Source organism: Zootoca vivipara, chromosome 6 (genome assembly GCF_965207765.1).
Source record: "Zootoca vivipara chromosome 6, rZooViv2.hap1.1, whole genome shotgun sequence".
NCBI classification, from domain to species: Eukaryota; Metazoa; Chordata; class Lepidosauria; order Squamata; family Lacertidae; genus Zootoca; species Zootoca vivipara.
Genome location: NC_142589.1, coordinates 52186384 through 52208402, shown reverse-complemented (window position 1 = coordinate 52208402; position 22019 = coordinate 52186384). Strand labels below are relative to the sequence as shown.

At 44.8% G+C, this 22019-nt stretch overlaps 1 protein-coding gene across 1 annotated transcript; it reads left to right on the top strand.

The window, feature by feature from the left end:
• Positions 1-4930: 4930 nt before the first annotated feature.
• Positions 4931-21505, top strand: CETP (cholesteryl ester transfer protein). Its single transcript, XM_035118272.3, has 16 exons — positions 4931-5140; positions 5327-5441; positions 7898-8032; positions 8333-8403; positions 8657-8744; positions 10494-10563; positions 11306-11366; positions 11947-12038; positions 13850-14029; positions 15104-15154; positions 15382-15552; positions 16823-16890; positions 17420-17462; positions 18216-18285; positions 19641-19726; positions 20789-21505. The coding sequence occupies exons 1-16, from the start codon at positions 5017-5019 to the stop codon at positions 20861-20863; spliced, it is 1500 nt and encodes a 499-aa protein (XP_034974163.1). The 5' UTR covers positions 4931-5016; the 3' UTR covers positions 20864-21505.
• The last annotated feature ends 514 nt before the right edge of the window (positions 21506-22019 follow it).

The following is a 22019-nucleotide window of genomic DNA, read 5'->3' as shown; positions in this document are numbered from 1 at the left end:
TTTTATAGCCAGTGGCTGGAATCCAGCTAAAGTTACTCACGGTGAAGATACATCAATGGGAGAAGTTAGTAGTTGCAACCATCTCATGACCATCTTCTACAGAACCTGTAGCGAAATCCTATGCATGTTGACTTGGAAGTCTATCATAACCAAAGAAATGAGCATAGGAAAACAGCCTTTGGGTTCCTCCAGATGTTCGGTTTACTGAGTACTCATCCTGATTTCATTGACCAAAGCTTTTGTGGTGTTTAGATTAAACCTCGTCTTTATGGAGCATTCATTTAGATTTGTTTGCAAAGAGTTTGTCCAGCAGTGAGTGCTCACCCCAAATTTATGCCAATTTGCATTGGGATGGGATTATGAGACTTCTCAGTAATTGTTCATTCATTACACACTTTTTGGTGACCTTCCTATAACTTTTCCAACTGCAAAAAGTCAATATTGAGTCTGAGGTGCCTTTAATAGTGTCTCTCTAACGGCTTATCCACACTTCCATTTGGTCTGTGTTTCATTGCCTTCTCCCGTGCTTTCTCTTTTTAAAAAATTTTTCTTTAATTTTCCAAATAAACAAATTACATTTCATCTTAAATTCGCCCTTCTCAATCCTTTCGCTCTGTCGAGCTTGTGACTTCCCTCCCTCCCGCCATTCAGATTTATTGCTCCTCTCATCTCGCAGTTCCTTTTTGTAAAAATTAACAAGTTCACATCGTAGGATTTATTTCAGTCCTGCAAGTGTCTTCAAACTTCTACAGTTCTTCTCTATATAGTCAATAAATTTACTCCATTCCTTCTGGAACTCTGTCTCTCCCTGGTTTCGGATCCCGCAGGTCTACTTTGCCAGTTCAGCATAGTCCATCATCTTCGTTTGCCACTCCTCAATCGTTGGTATCTCCTGTGATTTCCACTTTTGGGCTAGTAAAGTCCTCACTGCAGTTGTAGCATACATAAACAGTCTCTGATCTCCTTTTACAATTTCTTCTCCCATTAAACCTAATAAAAATGCTTCGGGTTTTTTGGGGAAAGTATACCTAAGCTCTCCCGTGCTTTCTCAGCATAGGTCAGAGAGATTTTTCTTCTGTCCTGTCGCTTTCCCCGGGCAAACTTACTGTTTACTGCTGAATCAGAAGAAATGTCAATATGCAAAAACCCGATAGACTTTGTTCTGATTCAGAAGTAAATTTCAGGTTTTCCCAGGGAAAGTGACAGGACAAATGAAAAAGCTACAAAGCACAGAACGAGCAGAACAAGTGTGGATGAACTCTAACTTTTCTTTGACTTGGACTTGGACCCAAGGGTTAGCTTGCTTGCATTGATTAGTGCAGGGGGTAGGCAAGGCTTACCAGGCATGGGCCAGATCACTTCTGTGGAGATCCTCCATGGGCCGGGCCAGCACAGCACAACGCCGGAAATTGCATCTGCCCATGCCCAGATGCCGAAAATCGCGCCTGCGCAGAAGCAATTTCCGGCATCTGGGCATGTGCAGAAGCAATTTCTGGAGCTGCAGAAGAGAGTCCCCGTGCTGTGCCACACCGCTTTAGCGCAGTACGCAGGGACTCGCCGAGCAGGTGGCTCAGTTCAGGGGTGGCTCATGGGCCAGTTAAGCAACCCTCATGGGCCGCTTCCGGCCAACGGGCCTTAGGTTGCCAACCTCTGGATTAGTGCGTCAGTCCCCAAACTCTGTCCCAGGAAAGGCCTGCATATCTATAGTGAGATACTATTCAGTTAAATACAGTGGTACCTCCGGTTACGAACTTAATTCGTTCCAGAGGTCCATTCTTCACCCGAAACCGTTCTTAACATGAGGCATGCTTTCGCTAATGGGGCCTCCCGCTGCCACCGCGCCGGTGGCATGCAACTTCCGCTTGCATCCCGGGGCAAAGTTCACAATAAGGCACATCTATTTCCGGGTTAGCAGAGCTCGTTACCAGAAGCAATCGTAAGGAGGATGGTACGTAACCTGAGGTTCCACTGTGTTGTTGTTGTTGTTTAGTCGTTTAGTCGTGTCCGACTCTTCGTGACCCCATGGACCATAGCACGCCAGGCACTCCTGTCTTCCACTGCCTCCCGCAGTTTGGTCAAACTCATGTTCGTAGCTTCGAGAACACTGTCCAACCATCTTGTCCTCTGTCGTCCCCTTCTCCTAGTGCCCTCAATCTTTCCCAACATCAGGGTCTTTTCCAAGGATTCTTCTCTTCTCATGAGGTGGCCAAAGTATTGGAGCCTCAGCTTCACGATCTGTCCTTCCAGGGAGCACTCAGGGCTGATTTCCTTCAGAATGGATAGGTTTGATCTTCTTGCAGTCCACGGGACTCTCAAGAGTCTCCTCCAGCACCATAATTCAAAAGCATCAATTCTTCGGCGATCAGCCTTCTTTATGGTCCAGCTCTCACTTCCATACATCACTACTGGGAAAACCATAGCGTTAACTATACGGACCTTTGTTGGCAAGGTGATGTCTCTGCTTTTTAAGATGCTGTCTAGGTTTGTCATTGCTTTTCTCCCAAGAAGCAGGCGTTCCAGTACAGGTTCCACTGTACTGTACTTCAATTTCATCCAGATGCTTTCAGGGCCAGGTTATAATACCATTTCAGTCCAGGCTCCGGGCATCTTTTCCTCCACCCTTTGCTAAGCCTGAGGGAGCCAGTTTCTCCACTAAAAGGTTGCCAGGAGTCATTCACCTCTTTTGACTCCGGATATCTTAGCAGAACACAGCAACAATTGGAGCTGGATCTGCATGGAGAGCTCGTCCACCCTGGACTCCAGGGACAATGGAAAGGCTTTGCAGGAAGATGGTGGCAGATTTATAAACACCAAGCAGGGATAATCTGAAACTCTCAGTCAAGTTAGCACTCAAGAAGCCATTGATGGCAGGAAGAGAGATAAGGGTATTCTTGTGCAGGCCTTTTTTCTGCTGGAACTGAAAGTGCTTTTTGTCAAATCACATTGTTGAAATTCCTGGAAGTTCCCAATTGGATTTTTTCCAAGAGAGAAATGCTAAGCAATCCACATGGCGTGTCATTTATTTAGTGTGCTGCTTTCCATCAGAAGTGACCCCAAAACAGTTTGCATACAACAATAAAACACCACCAACAATATACATAAAATACAATTAAAAATAGCAAGAAAATAATAACAATCCATATAAGGATGTAAAGAAGGGTGAAACTGAACTAGGTTTTGCCTCCAACGCTTGAGAAACAAGTGAGTCTTCACCCTTTGAGGCAAGCCCATTAGTATTGTAACCATTAGTGTTGTAGTCGAGGGAATCCCACAACTGGGGTGCTGCCACAGAGAAGGCCCTGTTCCACGTCCCCACATGACACACAATATCCACTGGTGGAACCATAACTAGGGCCGCTTAGCTGACCTCTGCTCTAGGCTTTTGGTTCTCAAATAACTGGAGCAAACATGTTTACAGATAGAAGAGACTGGCTGCTGGATCAGACCAAGGCAGGCAAGTCCCCCCCAATGCTGGCCGGGAAGCCCTCACTCTCCCTCCTCTCTTAGCTCCTGCCTAGAAAGTGGTGTGCCAGCCCATAAATCACTGTTCCCCTCTCCTGGGTCACTCTCCTGTTTTCCTGGCACACAGTCTTCGGACTCCTATCAGTCCCTGACTGCCTAGTGGATTAACCCTTTGGGGTCCTCCTGCAAGATGCAATGAGGACTAGCTGTGGATGGGTTTGCTTTAGTGTAGGAGTGGGAAAGGGACGCGGGTGGCGCTGTGGTCTAAACCACTGAGCCTCTTGGGCTTGCTGATCAGAAGGTCGGTGGTTTGAATCCCCGCGATGGGGTGAGCTCCCATTGCTCGGTCCCAGCTCCTGCCCACCTAGCAGTTCCAAAGCACGCCAAAAAAAAAGTGCAAGTAGATAAACAGGTACCGCTCCAGCGGGAAGGTAAACGGTGTTTCTGTGCGCTGCTCTGGTTTCAGTGTTCCGTTGCACCAGAAGCGGCTTACTCATGCTGGCCACATAACCCGGAAAAACTGTCTGCGGACAAACACCGGCTCCCTCGGCCTGTAAAGCAAGATGAGCACCGCAATCCGGACCGTTACCTTTTTTGTGAGTGAGAAACTCAATTCACCTGACTTGGAAGTGGGATGTGAATTTCTGTAGAGCTGTGTCCATGGTGAAAGCATAGTTGCAGCTCACGAAATATGATTGCTGGGAAGCTGCTGATTTTGTCATTGTGTGTTATTTTGATTCATTTATTCTATACATTGAACTTTTGTTGCATTTTACTTTTGTTTTAATATGATGTCCATGACTCTGTGGGCCTTTGGACCAGAAAGCAGTAAATAAACAAACCATAGCATAACATGCACAAACGGATGTTACACAAACCATAATTTAAGAAGGAAATTGACAACCTTTGTTGCCTGTTCTAGGGACTTCTCATTGAGAGATCTGGTTGGCCACTGAGAGAACAGAGTGTTTGGCTTCCCCAACATAATGCCCTCCAGATGTTTGGGACTATAACTCCCATCCGCAGCAGCCAGCATGTTGGGTTGAGGGGAGCTGACACCCAAAACATCTGGAGCCTGCTGTAGAGACTTGGACGAGATCCACATCGTGCCTTTTAAGTACAATACTTAAGTACAAAGAATCCTGGGAGCTGTGGTTCCCTCCTACAGAGCTATCATTCCTAGCACCCTTAACAAACTACTTTTCCCAGGATTCTTTGGGGGAAGTCACATGCTCTCAATGTGTGTTGGATGTGCTTTTAAATGTATGTGGTGGATCTGCCCTTGCACAGATTTTAGTTAATTCACATTCAGCTCCAGATGTCTCTGGACAGGCAAAATCATGGTTCTGCAGGGGTTAAGTGGGCTGCAAGAACACGAGGAAAGCAAAGAGGCTGGTCTGGAGCAAGGAAGTGGGTCATGTCCTGCCTGAGGAGGAGTAGAGCCATGGGGAGTACAAGGGAGGCAGCTACCTTTCTGGTGGGGACAGTGGAAGGCAGTCGCTCTTGGGGTTTGCAGCTCGAGGGCACCCTGGCTTTGGCAAGTATCAGAAAAGGATGGCAAGAATCCTGATTATGTTAGTGAGTCTGCTCAGCCACTCATTGGCTTGCAGTGCTGAGCCGTCGTCTTTCAGGGACACGGGCGTTGTCTTCCGAATGACGAAGCCAGCTGTACTAGTGCGTAAGTCGTTTAGTTACCTTTGCTCTTGCTAAAGAGCAGCTGTCCCCAATCTGGTGCCTTTTGACCGATGACTCTCACTGGCCCCAGCCATCTCTGGAGGCACAGTGTTAGGTCTGGCATGCTGGCGCTGAATAGTGGGGCGAATTCACTTCTACTGATAGCACTGTTCTCATCCTCTCTTGGCAGTCAATGAGAAAACTGCTCATATCATACAGACAGCCTTCCAGCATGCAGACTACCCAGACATCAAAGGGGAGAAGTCGATGCGGTTTCTTGGGAAGATTGCCTATGGATTGAAAAAGTAAGTGTGGCTCTACTTAAGCTCCCTTATTTATATCTCTCCCGTCGCAAACCTGTTTAGCTCCGTTTTGCTGAGTTTCTCATTTTCTTAGTCTCAAGTTCAGTTCTCCACATAGCTGCATCTGTGTGCCATATTTTTTATTTTAAAAAGTCCAGATGATTATTTGTCAACATTTTAGTATGATTATCTTAAAACAAAATTTTATACACACTTTTGCCTTGCATACATATTTTGCAAATATTTTTTTCCAAATATAATTTATTTATAAAAATGATTTAAATAATAGAATCATAGAATTGTAGAGTTGGGAGGGACCCCAGGGTCATCTAGTCCAACCCCCTGCAATGCAGGGATCTTAACTAGATCATACAATACAGATGCCTATCCAGCCTCTGCTTAGAAACATCCAAGGAAGGAGAGTCCACCACCTCTCATGGGAGTCTGTTCCACTGTCGAACAGCTCTTACTGTCAAAGTTCTTCCTAATGTTTAGTCAGTATCACTTTTCTTGCGACTTGAATCCATTGGTTTGTGTCCTTCCCTCCAGAACAGGAGAAAACAAGCTTGTTCCATCTTCCATGTGACAGCTCTTAAGATATTTGAAGATGGCTTTCATATCTCCTCTGAGTCTCCTCTTTTCCAGGCTAAACATGCCCAGCTCCCTCAGCCATTCCTCATGAGGCTTAGTTTCCAGACCCATAATCATCTTGGTCACCTCCTCTGCACACGTTCCAGCTTCTAATATCCTTCTTAAATTGTGGTGCCCAGAACTGGACACGCAGTACTCCAGGTGTGGTGTGACCAAGACAGAATACCACTATTTTGGGGGTGGGGACAGAGCTGTTTATAACAATTATATGTAAAATAATACCATGAAAACCATTTAAAATGTTAAAATCAGAAACCAGCTCTTATGCACTTTATCATGCACTTTTATATTAAAATGCATTTTTTTTGTACGTTATTTTTACTAACGTGCAATTGTGTGTGTTTGTGTTTGCATTTTTGCTCTCACTATTTGTTTGGAGAACTGTATTGCAAAATTCGTAAAACTGCAAATCCTGAAGGATGGGTCTGGTTTCGGTTTGCATCTTGTTGCAGAAAGTGCACATTTGGTAGATTTGCCTTTAAATATGAACTAGGTCCAATTTCTCTGCCAGCCTTCACCTTGCCTTAAAATAGGGCTCTTAAAATGCCATATCCCAGGTCAGACTATTTGCCAGATAACAGTGCTGTATTTTCCAACTGGCAGCAGCCCTCCAGTTCCTCAAGCAGAGGCCTATCCCATCTGCTCCTCTTTGGTCTTCAGCTCCTAGGTTTGATCCCCTGGTTTGGATCACAACAGCAGCAGCACCTCATACAAATGGATAGTAAAAAAAGAGAGAAAGAAATGAGTCCCCAATCTCCTTCATGCACAAATACCTGGTAGCATTTTACTAGCTGATGTAGGATGGGAACTGCTGCCAAATGGAAAACTGTTCAGGTCTGCCTTTACAAAATTGGCTTGCTATGATTTGGGAGGTATCTTTAAATGTTTAACACAGCATGGCATAGTGGTAAGAGATCAAGCTACAACAAAACAAAACAAAACCCCTTTGGTGCTACCTGGTTTCTCTTCATTTCCTATGCCAATAAATCTGCATTCCCAATTAAACCACCTGCAACACAACTACCCTTACGGAGAGATTTTGTATCTTAATCTATTTTAGTACCGCATACTGAAAACTATGGTCCATGGGGTCACGAAGAGTCGGACACGACTAAATGACTAAACAACAACAACAATACTGAAAACATGTCTATTATGTGGTTGAATCATGGTACTCCACATTTTGTTTGCCTTTAATATATGTTTACTGAAATTCAATGCAACACATATTTTTTTAAAAAAGGGAGAGAGAAAAGAAATGTGCCAAGTCTGAGCTGGTTGCTTTGCTGGAAGAGAAGGTGTAATAGCTTCAGCCCCACCTATCCACATTTTGACTTATTTGACAATAAATTTCTGGATTGAGTAGAGCAGCCTGTCCTGGAAGAGTGACACCGGTGGGGTGGTGGTGGTGGTTTGCCTCTAGGGAAGAGGAAGCTCACCAAATGCAGGAGGCAAACACTTGGAAGAATGTGACACTCAGAAGCAGAAGCACTTCTTTGCTAGCTGGGTTTGATGGGAGGTGCAGTCCAAAACATCTGGAAACTCAGGGAAGGCTGATGCAGAAGGCTATGATGAGATGTGCAGGGCTCTAGATCACAACCGTGTCACTTCTATATATGATGTGTTGTGTGTGACCCACAGCTAAAGCTACCATGCAGGATTATGCTAGCAATGGGAGGGCTTGGATGTGGTCAGTGAAGGCATCTGATCCCAAGGGGACCTGGGGATGTCTATGTGCCTCTTCCAGCGAAAAAGCCCAGCCGGCTTCAATTGTACTAAGCCAGCCATTCTTTGCTTCCCTTCTGCAGCATCCATATTGGACAACTGACGATAGAAAACACCACAGTTGACCTCAAGGAGGACGACGCCATTGACATCGGAATTCAGAATGTTTCTGCTTCCTTCCAAGGAACCCTCAGCTATGGCTACGTGGGTGGCTGGGTGTGAGTATTTCCAGAGAAGTCCACACCTGCCAGTTTGGTCCTTTTTTGGGTGGGGGGGAGGTGATGCAGGTGTGAAAATGGAAACACCAGCTTTGCATTTACCACACAACCCCCGACTGCATCACATCCAAACAGCACAACATTGGCTGGCACAGAGCCTAAGGTGTGCAGCAGCGCGTGTGCTCTGTTCCAAAAATGCCATCCGTCCTGGTTGATTCCACGTGTTCCCAAAATATCACACTGACATTCTATCTAAGAGCATCTCTGCAACAGATATCATTGTTAAAAATATTGTCACAGGGTGAAGCTCATCCATTCTATTGACTTCGAAATTGAATCATCCATTGATCTGCAGATAAACGTTAAATTGTGTAAGTAGTTGTGGAATATCCTTGGCTATTGAGACTGGTTAGAACGAGGGCTTAATATACGCAAGAGGCAGCAGGTGGGTGTGATGAGATGAGATTCAGGGGGAGGGGTTAAGGAAAGCCAGTTTCTCCTGTGGTGTGAAGTCTGGTTTATTATCTCTGGTTTATTACCCCCTTCCTGGAAAACTAGGGAAGGGAGTACCCAACTGACTCCTGGTTCCTAATAACCTGAGCCATTTGCTTCTCTATTGGACAGTGATGGACGAGGGGCGTGTGATAGTGGACACCTCGGACTGTTACCTGACTTTCCACAAGCTGACCCTGCATCTACAAGGAGACAAAGAGTATGCTTTATTATTTGAAATCCACACCAGGGTTTAGTAGTGTCTGCCTTTCACTTGAAGGACTCCCATATTCATCAGGCTAGAAACATAAGAAACTGTGTTATACTGAGCCCAGACCATTGGTCCATCAAGCTCAGTGCTGTCCACCTTGACCAGCAGCTCTCAAGGGTTTCAAGCAGAGTTCTCTCCCAGCCCTACCTTGGGGACTGAATCTTGAACCTTCTGATGTGCTCTATCACCAAGGTACAGTCTTTCTGTATGTAGTCTTATGTAGCTGCTTTGCCACTATCAACATCCCATTTTGCTGACCCATGAAATCAGAAGCCTAAAAGCCAAACTTCCCATAAGGTTAAGCACATCATTGGCAGTTAGTTTCATTGAATAACCTGTGCAGAGGTGTGGGAATGTTGTGGACAGTAGGAGAGAATATACTGATGAAATATTATCCTTTCTCACTCACGCTAGTGAGTCAGTAGCAGAGTACATTCCCCAGTATATTGCAGGAAGCTAGTTGGTAGATTCGTTTGAATCTCTTTACTTAAGCAATCCAGTCTGGCTTGTCCAGATTGGGTTTATTCCTGGTAAATCCCCTTTGTTCAAGCTTAAAAAGGATAAAGACACAGCACTTCTTTCTTAAAAGTAATGATAAGAAGTTTACTTACATTCAGTTCACAGTAGGTTCCCTGAAGGCAGACTTTAGCTTGAAGTTACAGAAGAGAGTTTGAGTTCATCCCATATGGGAATGAGCCCATGTGCTGCTGGCTGAGATTCAGCACACAGCAAAATAGCATCAGTATCAGAAGAGAGCAGCAAAAGAGGAAGATGGCTGTGTGACTGGCCCTTTTACAGGGTCTCACAGGGTCACACCCATCTACCTGGTCACATGCAGGGGGAGGATGCTCCAGACAGATGTGACAGGAAGTCCTCCTGGCTGGAGTAACATCCCCCTGTGTGTCCACTCTAGGCAAACAGGAAATGTTGTATTTGACTGCTACAGTGATGTTACAGTACATCCCACAAGAGGGGCATTTTCTTCATGATCCCGTTGCATGGGAAGGGGAGGTTTCACACTTACAGGCTGGTCCTGGCTGAAATTCTGCCTCAGAATTGAGGGTTCCACATTTGCTACTTGAAAACAAAAACAGAGCTGTTCTAATTTTTTGTGTTTAGCAGTATGTCAAGTTTGGCCTTGAGCATCTTTTAAGATAAACCTTATTAAGAAGGGCAACCCAATACATTTTTCTGCCCGGAGCAAAGTACAAGATGGCAGCCCTTCCCAATCCCAAATCCAGAAGTCTACTAGACTGACAGTTGAATCTGACCTCAACACTATTGATGGGCCCGCATTCACCACCACACCTGAGGCAGCAGGCTAGTTAAGTGGGGCAGGCCCAGGTTGTGTCTCATGGGCAGCGGAATGTTTGGGAGGTGGCTTATGAGGAACCTATCCCCATAGCTTCTGTCACCTGAGGCAGGCGCCTCACTTTGCCTAATGGTAGAGCAGGCTGTACCTTGCAAGGCTTTACTTGCTTGCCCTGACTTCTAATCTCCAGGGTGAATTAGGCTTTGGAAGCTTTAAGATGAAAGGTGCTCTTAATTGTTAGCATTTTGATCATCTTTGCATTTAGAATTAATGTTTAGATTTTCTCACTTAAGAGCCCATAAGATATAGTAGGACAAAAAAATCCAAATCCAAATGTGTTGTAATAATCAACTTCTCGAGCTCACATCCAGTCTTTCTCCATGCAGCCCAGGATGGCTAAAACAGCTTTTTACAAACTTCATCTCATTTACCTTGAAGCTCGTTCTCAAAAACCAGGTAAGAGACATGGAAGGGTAATTGACACAGGACTGATGGTGTCTGTTAAATGTCAAGCATGCTGTGCAATTGATTAATCAGGCTGCCCTATGGAAAATGAAGATATGGAAATACCCAATTTACATGATCTTAATGAAGCAATCATTTATCTGGCTTTCCTTTAAAAAAAGTGACTCAGGCTTTAGCTTTCAAGTCCTTGGGAAACAACAAAAGAAGTGTTGTTTCCTCACAGACTGCAGTCTCTGCCTCAGCCTCCTTTTAAACTAGGGGTATTTTTCCAGGTGAGTTTCACAAAAATATGCATATTGCCATAGCACTGCATTTTTTGTACACATTGATTGGAGAACTGCACTGCAAAATCTTGAGAAGTGTGAATTTTGGAGGCTGTTTGTGTTTCACTTTGCATGTTGTTTTGGAAAGCGTGAATTCATAAATTCGTGTTTAGATGTGAACTGAATTTAATTCCTCCTCAACTCACGCAATACTATTCAACGGTGCTGCTTCACACATCCATCCGTGAGCCACCCAGGAAACTGCCTTATACTGAGCTAGGTAGACCATCTAGCTTAGAATTGAGCTTAGTGCTGCTTACAATGACTGGTAGCAACTTGCCAGGATTTCAGGTACGGCTCTCTCCTAGTCCTAGCAAGAGATGCCAGAGACTGTACCTGGGATCATCTGCTTGTTGAGCTACAGTCTTTCCCCAAACAAATGTTTGAACATCTTTTCCCCTCTTTTACAGGTGTGTAAAGAAATTAACTTTATTTCTCAGCTACTGGCAGATTATGTGCTTGAGACGTCAGGTAAATCTCCAATCACTTTTGTTGCTGTTCCATTTTTAAAAATTATTATTATTATTATTATTATTATTATTATTATTATTATTATTATTATATTTATACCCCGCCCATCTGGCTGAGTCTCCCCAGCCACTCTGGGCGGCTCCCAATCAAATATTAAAGCAATACAGCATTAAATATTAAAAGCTTCCCTAAACAGGGCTGCCTTCAGATGTCTTTTAAAAATAGGATAGCTGCTTATTTCCTTGACATCTGCCTTCAGGAGGCAGTGATGGCAACCAACCTGGATGGCTTGAAAAGAGGATTAGACCAATTCATGGGGGAAGTGGCTACCAATGGCTACTAGCCAAGATGGCTGTGCTCTCTGCCCCCACAGTCGGAGGCAGCAATGCTTCCAAATTTCAGTTGCTGGAAACCACAGGAGGAGTGGAGAGGGCTCTTGTGCTTGGGACCTGCTTGCGGGTTTCCAACAGGCACCTGGTTGGCCACCGTGAGAACAGGACGCTGGACTAGAAGGGCCATGGCTCTAACTTAGTAGGCTCCTCAACATGTTCTAAAAGCACACTCTTTAATTTTCTGGTAGCCAACTTCCTTAAAGATGCAGATATCGGAATAGATATTTCTGTGACCTCATCTCCGGCAATCAAAGCAAATTACATAGAATCGCACCACAAGGTAAGACAATTCCCACAAAATAAACTTCCCTGTGTGAAGGAAAGGGCAATTGTTGATGACACAAACCCGGCCTCTTTATAGTTGCTGCAGGTGAGAGCCAGGTTACCTCCACACAATGGCTTCCCTCAAGAACCCTGAGAAATGTAGTTAAGGGCGCTGGAAAGTGTAGTTCTGAGGGATAAAATGAGTTCCCATAATTCTTGGGGAGGGGAGGGGAAAAGCCATGTGCTTTAAATGTAGGGTGTGAGTGTTGACTAGAGGTGTTCTTAGGCTTCTAGTTAAGGACAAATGCTGCTACTAATGGAACTTAAGTGCTCATTTTAATATAAAACACAATTGAGGACTAAGATGAGCTGGGCCAGAGGTAACAGTGGGTGGAACAATGGATATCAGAGGTTTCTACACATACACCTGTCTGCCCTCCATCAAGGCAAGCAAGAAGGAGGATTGCAGTGGAAAGGCACATCCTGGCGAGGCAGAAGTCCTGGAGGAGAGCCAGTGTGGCTTAGCAGAGACCTCCCCACCAGGCCAAACAGAGAAGCCTAGAGGGCCACATTTGTCCTCTAGGACTGCGATTCCCACCTGTGGGCTAAAGCTTCTAGCCTTCTTCTCAGTCACAAGAATGCAGGAGTTCCATGCAATTCCTCTAGAAGGTGGATAATTCCATCCTACGATTCTGAACTCGTCATTCTCCTAGTGCCTTTCTGTGTACAATGGCCCCTTTCAGCAGAAGTCCTGGTGTTTCTACCAACCAGAGCTGGCCCACCCATTGGGCCAGGGTCCACAGGGGCAGCAGATCCCAATCTAGATATTTCTTTCCCTCTTGTTCCTGGTGTCAATATTCACTCACCCCTTCTTCTCTGGCCAGGGGGGAGGACCATTTTGTGGTTTGCCGCAGGTGCCAAAATATATTGGGCTGGTCCTGTCACCAACCAATATGATGACAACAGCAAAGTTTCTTTACAGCAAACATACTTATTATGGCATAAGCTTTTCTGGACTATTGTCTGTTACTTCATCACTTGCATGAGGCATTATCCCCGGGTGCTCTAAGTACATGGGATTTTAATGAGGTGATTAGTGATCATGCTATGTGATTTTTATAAATTAAATACCAGGTGAAGAGGGAACAGTTGTTGCCAAGATTGCCCACAGGGTGCGAGGAAAGGGAGGGTTTGTACTTTGTGTGTGATTAATTTAAGTTTGTGTTCACTTCTGCTGTTTTTCTTTATATTTTTGTCCTTGCATGGTATTGAAGTGTCTTGTTTCAAATAAAAATATTTTAAAATTTCAAAACACAAGTAAATGTGTTGGATGCATTTTCCTGCATGGAGATTGTCGGTCCCTCCAGAAATCAAGGTGTTTATATGTGATTCCCATATTTCAATAACCCTTTTGCACTTACAAACATTTTTTGGGGGGGGGGGCATACCAATTCAGTGCATGTCCCAACACTTTCTGCTGAAATCGCAACACTTTCTGTACTGCAAATGTTGGGGGCTGTATGTGTGTCCCCTGTTTTTGTTGCTCCACTGGAGTTACCCCTCCAGATGGTATTGATGCTGGGGAAGTATTGCAGAAGAACGAATACAGCAAAATGATGTGTGGAGGGTCCAGAATGAATCCACTGCTAATGCACTATTGTTGTGTTGGTGAACTGTTGCAGAGAAACTCCAGTCTGGAGGAGCCCTGCTCTTTGCAAGAAGCAAAGAGGCATTAGAGGCAGAGTACCTATCCTCAGAGGTACTCAAGGAACATCTGCAGTTGGTTTTCAGTTCATAAAGCCCACTCACATTTTCTTCTCTTGAAAGGGCCTCGTCGTGTACCAGAACCATTCAGGCATCTTCCATGACTCTGCATTCACACCGTCTCTGCTGACAGATTCCAAAATGGTCTATTTCTGGTTTTCAGACCAAGTCCTCAATTCTCTGGCCTTGGCAGCTTTTCTAGATAAGCGCCTGGAGTTAACACTCACAGGGGAAAAATTAAAGGTAATTTTTGCAGGTGGCCATTTGACTTGGCTTCAGTTGTGGGGTTCGGGTGGCAAGGCATGGTCATCTGCTGCTAGCGAGAAGCATCAGTTACACCCAGTTGGTTGGGCCAGGGAGCTTTTTATAGGGGCGGGGGATTCAGGGCAGAGCACCTGACCCACTCTGGCCTATCAGGGTCTCTCTTGCTAGTGTGGATGACCACCCTGTAGTTCCCCCTCTTGGTCAGGTGGTGTTGCTTGGGGTCAGTTGCTGCCTCTAATCACCCAGGTTGCCGATTTAGTCCCTTTCGCCGGCTCAAATCTAGATACTTAAAAGTGCTCGAAAGGGGCTCCCTTTTAAGGCGGGCAGAACAAACAAACAAACAAACAAACAAACAAAAGTTCATTCAACTCATTGCTTTTCCCACCCAACCTTCTATATATGTTATTCCACGTGTGTAAGACAACATACAATTTCCTCTTGTGCTTGGGACACATAAGCTGTGAATTTCCCTTTTTATTGATGTGCATTGGACATGTTCGTTGTTTAACTTTTGTTGTATGATGGAAGATTCACCTCTTCACCTTGAGCTTTCCGTATGTGTGTGTGTACCCACCCAATTCGTGATTGAATATTGTTTTCACTTATTTTAATTTTGTATTTTTATACATTGCCATAACCTACCCTGGTGGTGGTGGTGGTGGTGGTTCCATGCATAGAAGTAGAACTTAGTACAGTGGTACCTCTACTTACGAATGTTTCTACTTACGAATGGAGCTCCGTCCGCCATCTTGGATGTAGTTTAGATAGGATTTTTTTCTACTTACAAATTTTTAGATAGGGTTGCTTCGACTTACGATTTTTTTCACCCAATGCATTCCTATGGGATTAGACTTACAATTTTTTTCTACTTACGAATGTGTGTTTGGAACACATTAAATTCGTAAGTAGAGGTACCACTGTATATCAGAACTGCTGTGATTCCCACAATGCAGGGCTTGAACTAGATTGCCCTTTGCACCCTTTCCAACAGTTCTATGATGCTAGGGAATAAAAGTACATTTTCCTCCTTCATCTTTTGTGTCTTTCTTAAAGGAAATGTTTGAAATTGAAGAGCTGAAAACTCAACAGGAGATTGTGCAAAAGGTAACTTTTGACCAAATCCCAACCTATCATTTGACGAATAGATAACAGATGGTACCTGGATATTGCTTGAACTATTTTCAAGTCGCCGTCTTCTTCTTCTTCTTCTTCTTCTTCTTCTTCTTCTTCTTCTTCTTCTTCTTCTTCTTCTTCTTCTTCTCAAGCTCTGTTGCTTGGCATCAGTGGCATCAGCAGCCACACTACTGTATGTCCTTCTTTATGTCCCCTAGATTTTTCGGGGTGCCTCCTACAATGTCTCCCTGGCTAAGGTGTGGAGCCTTGACCCTCCTCAGATTATCCTCCAGCCCGAAGGAACCATCGTGAAGTCATCTGTGGCTGTGGAGCTCAGTGTTCCTCTGCAAGGCGAAGGTCCCCCCTCTGTAGCTTTGTATTCTGAAAAGGTGAGTGAATTTGCATTTTGCATTTTGGAGACAGGAGCCCAAGACCCTCTGGTCATAAATCAGCCACCATAGGAACATAGGAAGCTGCCTTATTGAGAGCCAAACCCTTGGTCTATCCAGCTCAGTATTGTTCACACTGGTTAGCTCTCTGGGGTTTCCAGAAATAACAACAATAATTATAATAATAATAAATTTATTATTTATACCCTGCCCATCTGGCCGGGTTCCCCCAGCCACTCTGGGCGGCTTCTAACATAATATTAAAATACAGAAATCCACCAAACATTAAAAGCTTCCCTAAACAGGGCTGCCTTGAGATGCTTTCTAAAGGTCTGGTAATTGTTGTTCTCTTTGACCTCTGGTGGGAGGGCATTCCACAGGGTGGGTGCCACTGCCGAGAAGGCCCTCTGCCTCGTTCCCTGTAACTTGGTTTCTCATAGCAAGGGAACCGCCAGAAGGCCCTCGGCGCTGGACCTCAGTGTCCGGGCAGAATGATGGGGGTGGAGACGCTCCTTCAGGTATACTGGACCGAGGCCGTTTAGGGCTTTAAAGGTCAGCACCAACACTTTGAATTGTGCTCGGAAACGTACTGGGAGCCAATGTAGGTCTTTCAGGACCGGAAAAATCTCCCTCGGTCTTACTTGGAGGTGCCTTAAATTGAACCTGGGACTTCCTGGGTGCAAAGCAGATGCTCTTGCATGCAGCTATGGCTTTACAATTCTGTTAGGCTGCAGGTGGGCTCAGAGCATCAGGAAGAGAGCACTGCTGGGTCAGTCAGCTCAGGAGCTCTGCCATAAAGAGAACATCTCATAGAATCATAGAGTTGGAAGAGACCACAAGGGCCATCCAGTCCAACCCCCTGCGAGCAGGAAACATTGGGAGAGGGACAGTGGGAAAAGGGGCCCTGTGAATTCTCCTTGATTTCAACTTTTATTACTCCAGCACGTAATAAAAACCCTAAATTCTTCAATAAATCAGCTGTTGGGTTGTCTGACTTGTTCTAACTTAATAGGTCAGTTTTTAAATATCTCCTGTAAATCTGTAATCGTCCATTCATCAAGAGAGGTGATTTATTCCCTGTCCCACACACAATTCTTACTAATAAACATAAGAGCAGCTATTAATAAAATTGCCATCATTTCTCTGTCCTCTTATAAAGCAATTTCCTTGATGTAACCAAAGTTAGTAATAAAGTCATGATTTCTAATGCATTCTATGTTTCTTCAAATGCACTCACAAACCTTTCTGTTCTGCCTTTCCCTCCCTGCAGGAAGTCACCGTCACAATCCAAGCTTCGTATATGCAAAAAAACCTATACCTGCACCTCTCTGAGGCCATGTATGTATTGCGCTTCCATTGTGCAGAGAGAGGATGGGGGCTTCCAGGTGGTCACTGTTTAGAGGTGGGATCCAATCACATACTGGCAAACTCAGGTCCCACAATTAAAGTTGGTTTTGGCACCCGCAAAAGCAGACCTTTTGTGATGAGAGAAGTGCCAGGGAAATAGCCTGGGAAGCCTGGAATAACAATTGCTTGGCATAAGGGTGCCATAACCTCACAGAAAAAGCTGACTAAACAAGCCATCTGGAAGTTGCTAAGGGAGATCCACATCATGCATTTAAAGTATACCAAATGCACATTTAAAGCATGCGACCCCCGCCCCCCAAATCCTGCGAACTGTGGTTTGTTAAGGGTACTGGGAACTGTAGCTCTGTAGCTATTGTAGTTCCCTGGATTATCTGGGGAAATCATGCGCTTTAAATGTATGGGTGTGGCTTTGCCACTAGAGCTCCTACGTATGCAAAAGGGGCTGGGAAAGGCACCTGCTCATACTTCTTTACACTCTTGGCTTCTAATTCCCCTACAGGATAGAGATCAAAAAGCTTAAACGTGTTGCAGATATAGCTGTGGTGAGTATCTAGCATTCATGCTCCTGAGCTTAAAGTGTTGTTGATCTGAAACTATGGTAATCTTCCTCCTCCCACAAAGCTAATTTTTGCTCCACGAATTTCCTGTCAAATATTCCCTGGATGTGCCATCACCCCAAGATGTTGCAGTAGCATCAGTACTAAGATAAATACCGAGAGAGCTCTGTCCAATCTGGCAGGGTTGTTGTGAGAATTGCTGAAAGAATATATGGGAAGGGTTTTAGCATTTCAACGCAATGCACATGCCAAGTGTCACAATTCTTCTGCCTCCTGCTGCTGGGAAAATTGGACAGGGGTTCACTCAAGATAAGCCCAGTTTGGCAAAGTAAAATAATCTTCTGCTTTAACAACCAAATTTGTCCAGGGATTGAAGCATTGGGAGATTTTTGCATCCCCCACAGCACATAGCCTTTTGCAGAAACGCAAATCATATTTTGTTTCAGCTACTGTATTATGTTTTGTTTGTATAATTAACAGAAAGCTTCATTAAGGATATGCTTATACCTATATTTTAAAAAGCATAGGGTTGCACAGTCCATTATCTACAATCAATTGTTGGCCCTTCCTTCCTCAATCTTTACCCCAAATATTTTGCGGCACAGCTTCCATCAGCCCCAGGAAGCATGTTGCAAAAGGCCACATATATCAACGGCAGGGGTAGAAATAATGAACTAGTAATAAGAAGGTGAAAGACTTCTGCAATTCATGACTTTGCTCGCAATGTTTTCATTTCAGAATGATGAGACTCTAAAGCACATTTTGGAGAAAATCGTCTTAGCTGCCGGGATTCCAGAAGTGGTATCAAGTGAGTTTATTTGCTAAGTGTCAGTGTAGCAGCTCTGATTCCTGTGGAAAGCAAAACAAGTGTGTTGGTGAGGGAATTCACTTCAGTGGAGCTTGGCTCAGAAATGACTTTCCAGGGCTCTTAAGGAAAAAAAACCAAACCCATGTTGCAGGCTTTTGAGCCAACAACATACCCCTGTTGCTGGGTTTCTGAGATCTCTTGCGTGAACATGGATGACTTCTCCACACTTCCTCTTGTCTTGCTGCTTTCCCCTGGGGAAAACCGCTCCTTAGCACTCAATCAGAGCAAATGGTAATTCGGGTTTCCTCTAGATGGATGTTTACTCTGATTTAACATTGAAGAGCAGGTTTTCCCTGGGAAAAGAGAGGCAGGCTCTTCTCATGCCCCATCTGGCAATGTCAGGGACTGAATCTGAAACCTTGTGACACAAAGCATGTGCCCTTGCCCCAGTGGCAGACCTACATTTTGGGGGCCCTGAAGCTTGGCCTGTTACGAGGGCCTCTTCACAACCAGCAGTGAGGTCTAGGAAACCATTGTTCTCTTCTTTGGTGGGGTTGTTTTTACCACAACCTCTTCAACATCTGTGCTACTGACTATCAAACTTTGGGATTGTTGAAATATATACAACAACAAAAGAATCAATTTGAGACATGTGACTCAAATTGTGTCTACTAGATCCATATTTTTTTAATTAAAAAAAGCAATGTGGTCTAAAGTCACTTCTCGGGTCCCTCCAAGATTAGGGGCCCTGAAGATTAAGCTTACTTACCGTAGTTTCATAGTAGATTCCTGCCCCTGCCTTCCACTCCATTATGACCTGGCACATCTGGCCAGAACAGAAGAAGCTTCCTTATATTGAGTCAGATCAATTGGCCCATCTAGCTCAGAACTGCCCACAATGACTTGCAGCAGCTCTCCAGGGTTTTCGTAACAGAGTTTTCCCCAGCCCTTCCTGGAGGTGCTGGGGATTGAACCTGGGACCTTCTGCATGCCAAGCAGAGGCCCTACCCCTGAGCTACAGCCTTCCCCAAAAGGGATGCCACTTCTGTAAAACTAAATGGTGGTGGTAATTCCATTTCTTGCCCACCATTCACCAGGAGATTCTAGGGCAGCAATTTTAAAATACAATATTAGAATTAGTTTATTTTGAAACAAATTACAATAAAAAGACAGGCTAGGGCCTAAATTATATACATCTCAGCAGAGCATGACTTTTTTTCCTCATTATGTTGCACAAACTTCACGGGAGGCCAGAAAACTTCCCCGCCCAAAACAACAACCACTACTTACCCATTGCTGCAAACCATGGCTATTACTGTGACATCAGACAAATCTGGTTCAATTTGGTTTCACAGGATTTGAGAGGGGCATAAGTTCCCTGTTGAACAGCAGAGGACTCTACCATTTCAACATCATTGATCCTGAGATAGTAACCAAAAAGGCAAGTACAGCTTGATGTATTGGGGCTTATATATCTCCCAGCTCTATGTCAGTGACCAAAGAGCAAAAATAATTTGGGCTTGGCCCTTCCGTAGCAGTGGAAAATTCAGGGCACCCATAAAAGGGTTGATTTTATTTGGAAGACAGATTCCTGAGCCAATATTAAAGTGGGGTGCACAATCAAGTACACTGGCCATGCCAGATTTATAGTCCAAGTGTGTCAAAAATGCCTCGGCCCAGTATACCTGAAGGAGTGTCTCCACCTCCATCATTCAGCCCAGACACTGAGGTCCAGCTCTGAGGGCATTCTGGCGGTTCCCTCACTGAGAGAAGTGAGGTTACAGGGAACCAGGCAGAGGGCCTTCTCGGTAGTGGCGCCCGCCCTGTGGAACACCCTCCCACCAGATGTCAAGAAAATAAACTTTTAGAAAACATCTGAAGGCAGCCCTGTTTAGGGAAGTTTTTAATGTTTGATGTTTTATTGTGTGCTTATTATTATTATTATTATTATTATTATTATTATTATTATTAAATGTCCCAGGCTGTATGTCAACTGTAGGGCTGGCCCTGGATGTTTTTCCATTAGAGGCAGAACAAAAATTGCTGCCCCTGCCGCCTCATTGCCATGTGCCCACCTGCCACACACCCACTGTTATGTGCGCACACGCCACCAGGCACACAGCACAGGAAAGTGGAGGCTGACAAGCACAGCAGGTGAAAAGCAACACACTCCTTGGAGACTGGATCTGCTGCCCCTCCCAGCCATCCAAAGCCTGCCACCCTGAGGCAGCTGCCTCACCTTGCCTCGTGGGGTGGCTGGCCCCGGCCAACTGATTTAGAAATGTTTCTTTGAGGCTTCTACACTACACTGAGTTTGACACTTTTGCACTTTTGATGTCTACAGCTTCCACAGCATTCCCTGCCTGAAAACTGGGCTGGATGTGTCTGTTGTTGCTCTACCAGTTGTTGTCCTGCTGGTAGGCAAAGATGTGTCCTGCCATCCTGTGTGTTTTCCATTGCAATTCAGTTTGCCCACTTCATCCTGCACTTTTCTTCCACCTAGGGACACTTAATTCTCCAGATGGACTTTGGCTTCCCACACCATTTGCTCGTAGAGTTTCTGAAGATTACTTTGTAGAAGGAAGAGGAGAAAGAAAATCAAAGGTGATCCAGGTGTATGAGCGATCTGGATGCCCAAGAGAGCTGGCAGCCCATTTAGTTCCATCTCCTTCCCTGCGATCCCAGATGGATTTCCTGCCAGGACTGAGGCTCTGTCTGTGAGTTTTATCCTTGTCTCCTGCAGGATAAACACTCTTGGAAAAAGCTCTGGGAATCCCTGGCTTTCAGTGTGACAAGAAGCCGAGTCTCCACAGCCGGAGCACAGTGCTTCAAAAAGGGATCGACATCCTCCCTACAAACAGTGTTGAGCCCATCTATATTGGATGTGTGATGGCTTTGATCAGCTTTCTCCAACCAGGACAACAGCTCCCATAGGGGGAAAGCATGAGCCTGGCTTGCTGGCTTCCATTTTCATGGTGCCCCCAAACCCCTTTTGGGAGTCAGTTTATGTGCATTGCTTAACTGCCACAATGACAGCAAGCTTTAGGAAATCGAGAATCGTGTCACTATGCACCTGAGTGTCTTGCCCTCTCAGACCACTCTGGGTCAGAGAAAGGACACCTTTCCACCAAATTCTGAAAAACTTTCTTTCTTTTTTCGTTTGAATGCCATGTGCTTCTTTTGCTTCCTAAAAATAAACCTGGTTTTCTGTTTTACTGCATTGCTGTGCCTGTTGTTGTCTAAACCTCCTTTTATACTTAAAACCCCCTGTAATCCCTGGTACTGACGAGGGAAATTTAGGTACCTCCAAAGGCCTAAAGGGCTGTTTAAAAAGTCCTGATTTTGGGGGGGGGTTGGCTAGGTGAGCTTTCGGGTCCCTTGCAACTCTACAGTTCTGCGATTCTATGAGGTTACCTGACTCGTCTTGGTGAGCGCAGGATCAGCAGAGGGAATTACAGTTTTGGAGAGCTTTGGAGTTTTTTGGGGGAACTGGTTGTAGATACAAGAGGAGAAAGCTAACTGCAAAATCAAAACAAAAGCACCCCGCTACCCTGTGTAGTTCTGACTTTCCTACCAATATATCCTGCTTCAGAAAAGAAAGATTATCAGCTTTCCTTTTTCACATTTCCCCTCCCAAATCCACACAAATAACAAATACCTCAGTCCTTGGTCTTAAATAGGTCCTGCTCCAGGGAATACTTCTAGATCCCCCTACAATTTGAGAAACCCAAACT

Bases quoted from the DNA above. Each gene is read 5' to 3' on its own strand.
- CETP (XM_035118272.3), top strand. From the start codon at position 5,017: ATGGCAAGAATCCTGATTATGTTAGTGAGTCTGCTCAGCCACTCATTG. The intron at 8,404-8,656 runs GTAAGTAGTTGT...TCTATTGGACAG, and splicing joins GCAGATAAACGTTAAATTGT to TGATGGACGAGGGGCGTGTG. The intron at 11,367-11,946 runs GTAAATCTCCAA...ATTTTCTGGTAG, and splicing joins TTATGTGCTTGAGACGTCAG to CCAACTTCCTTAAAGATGCA.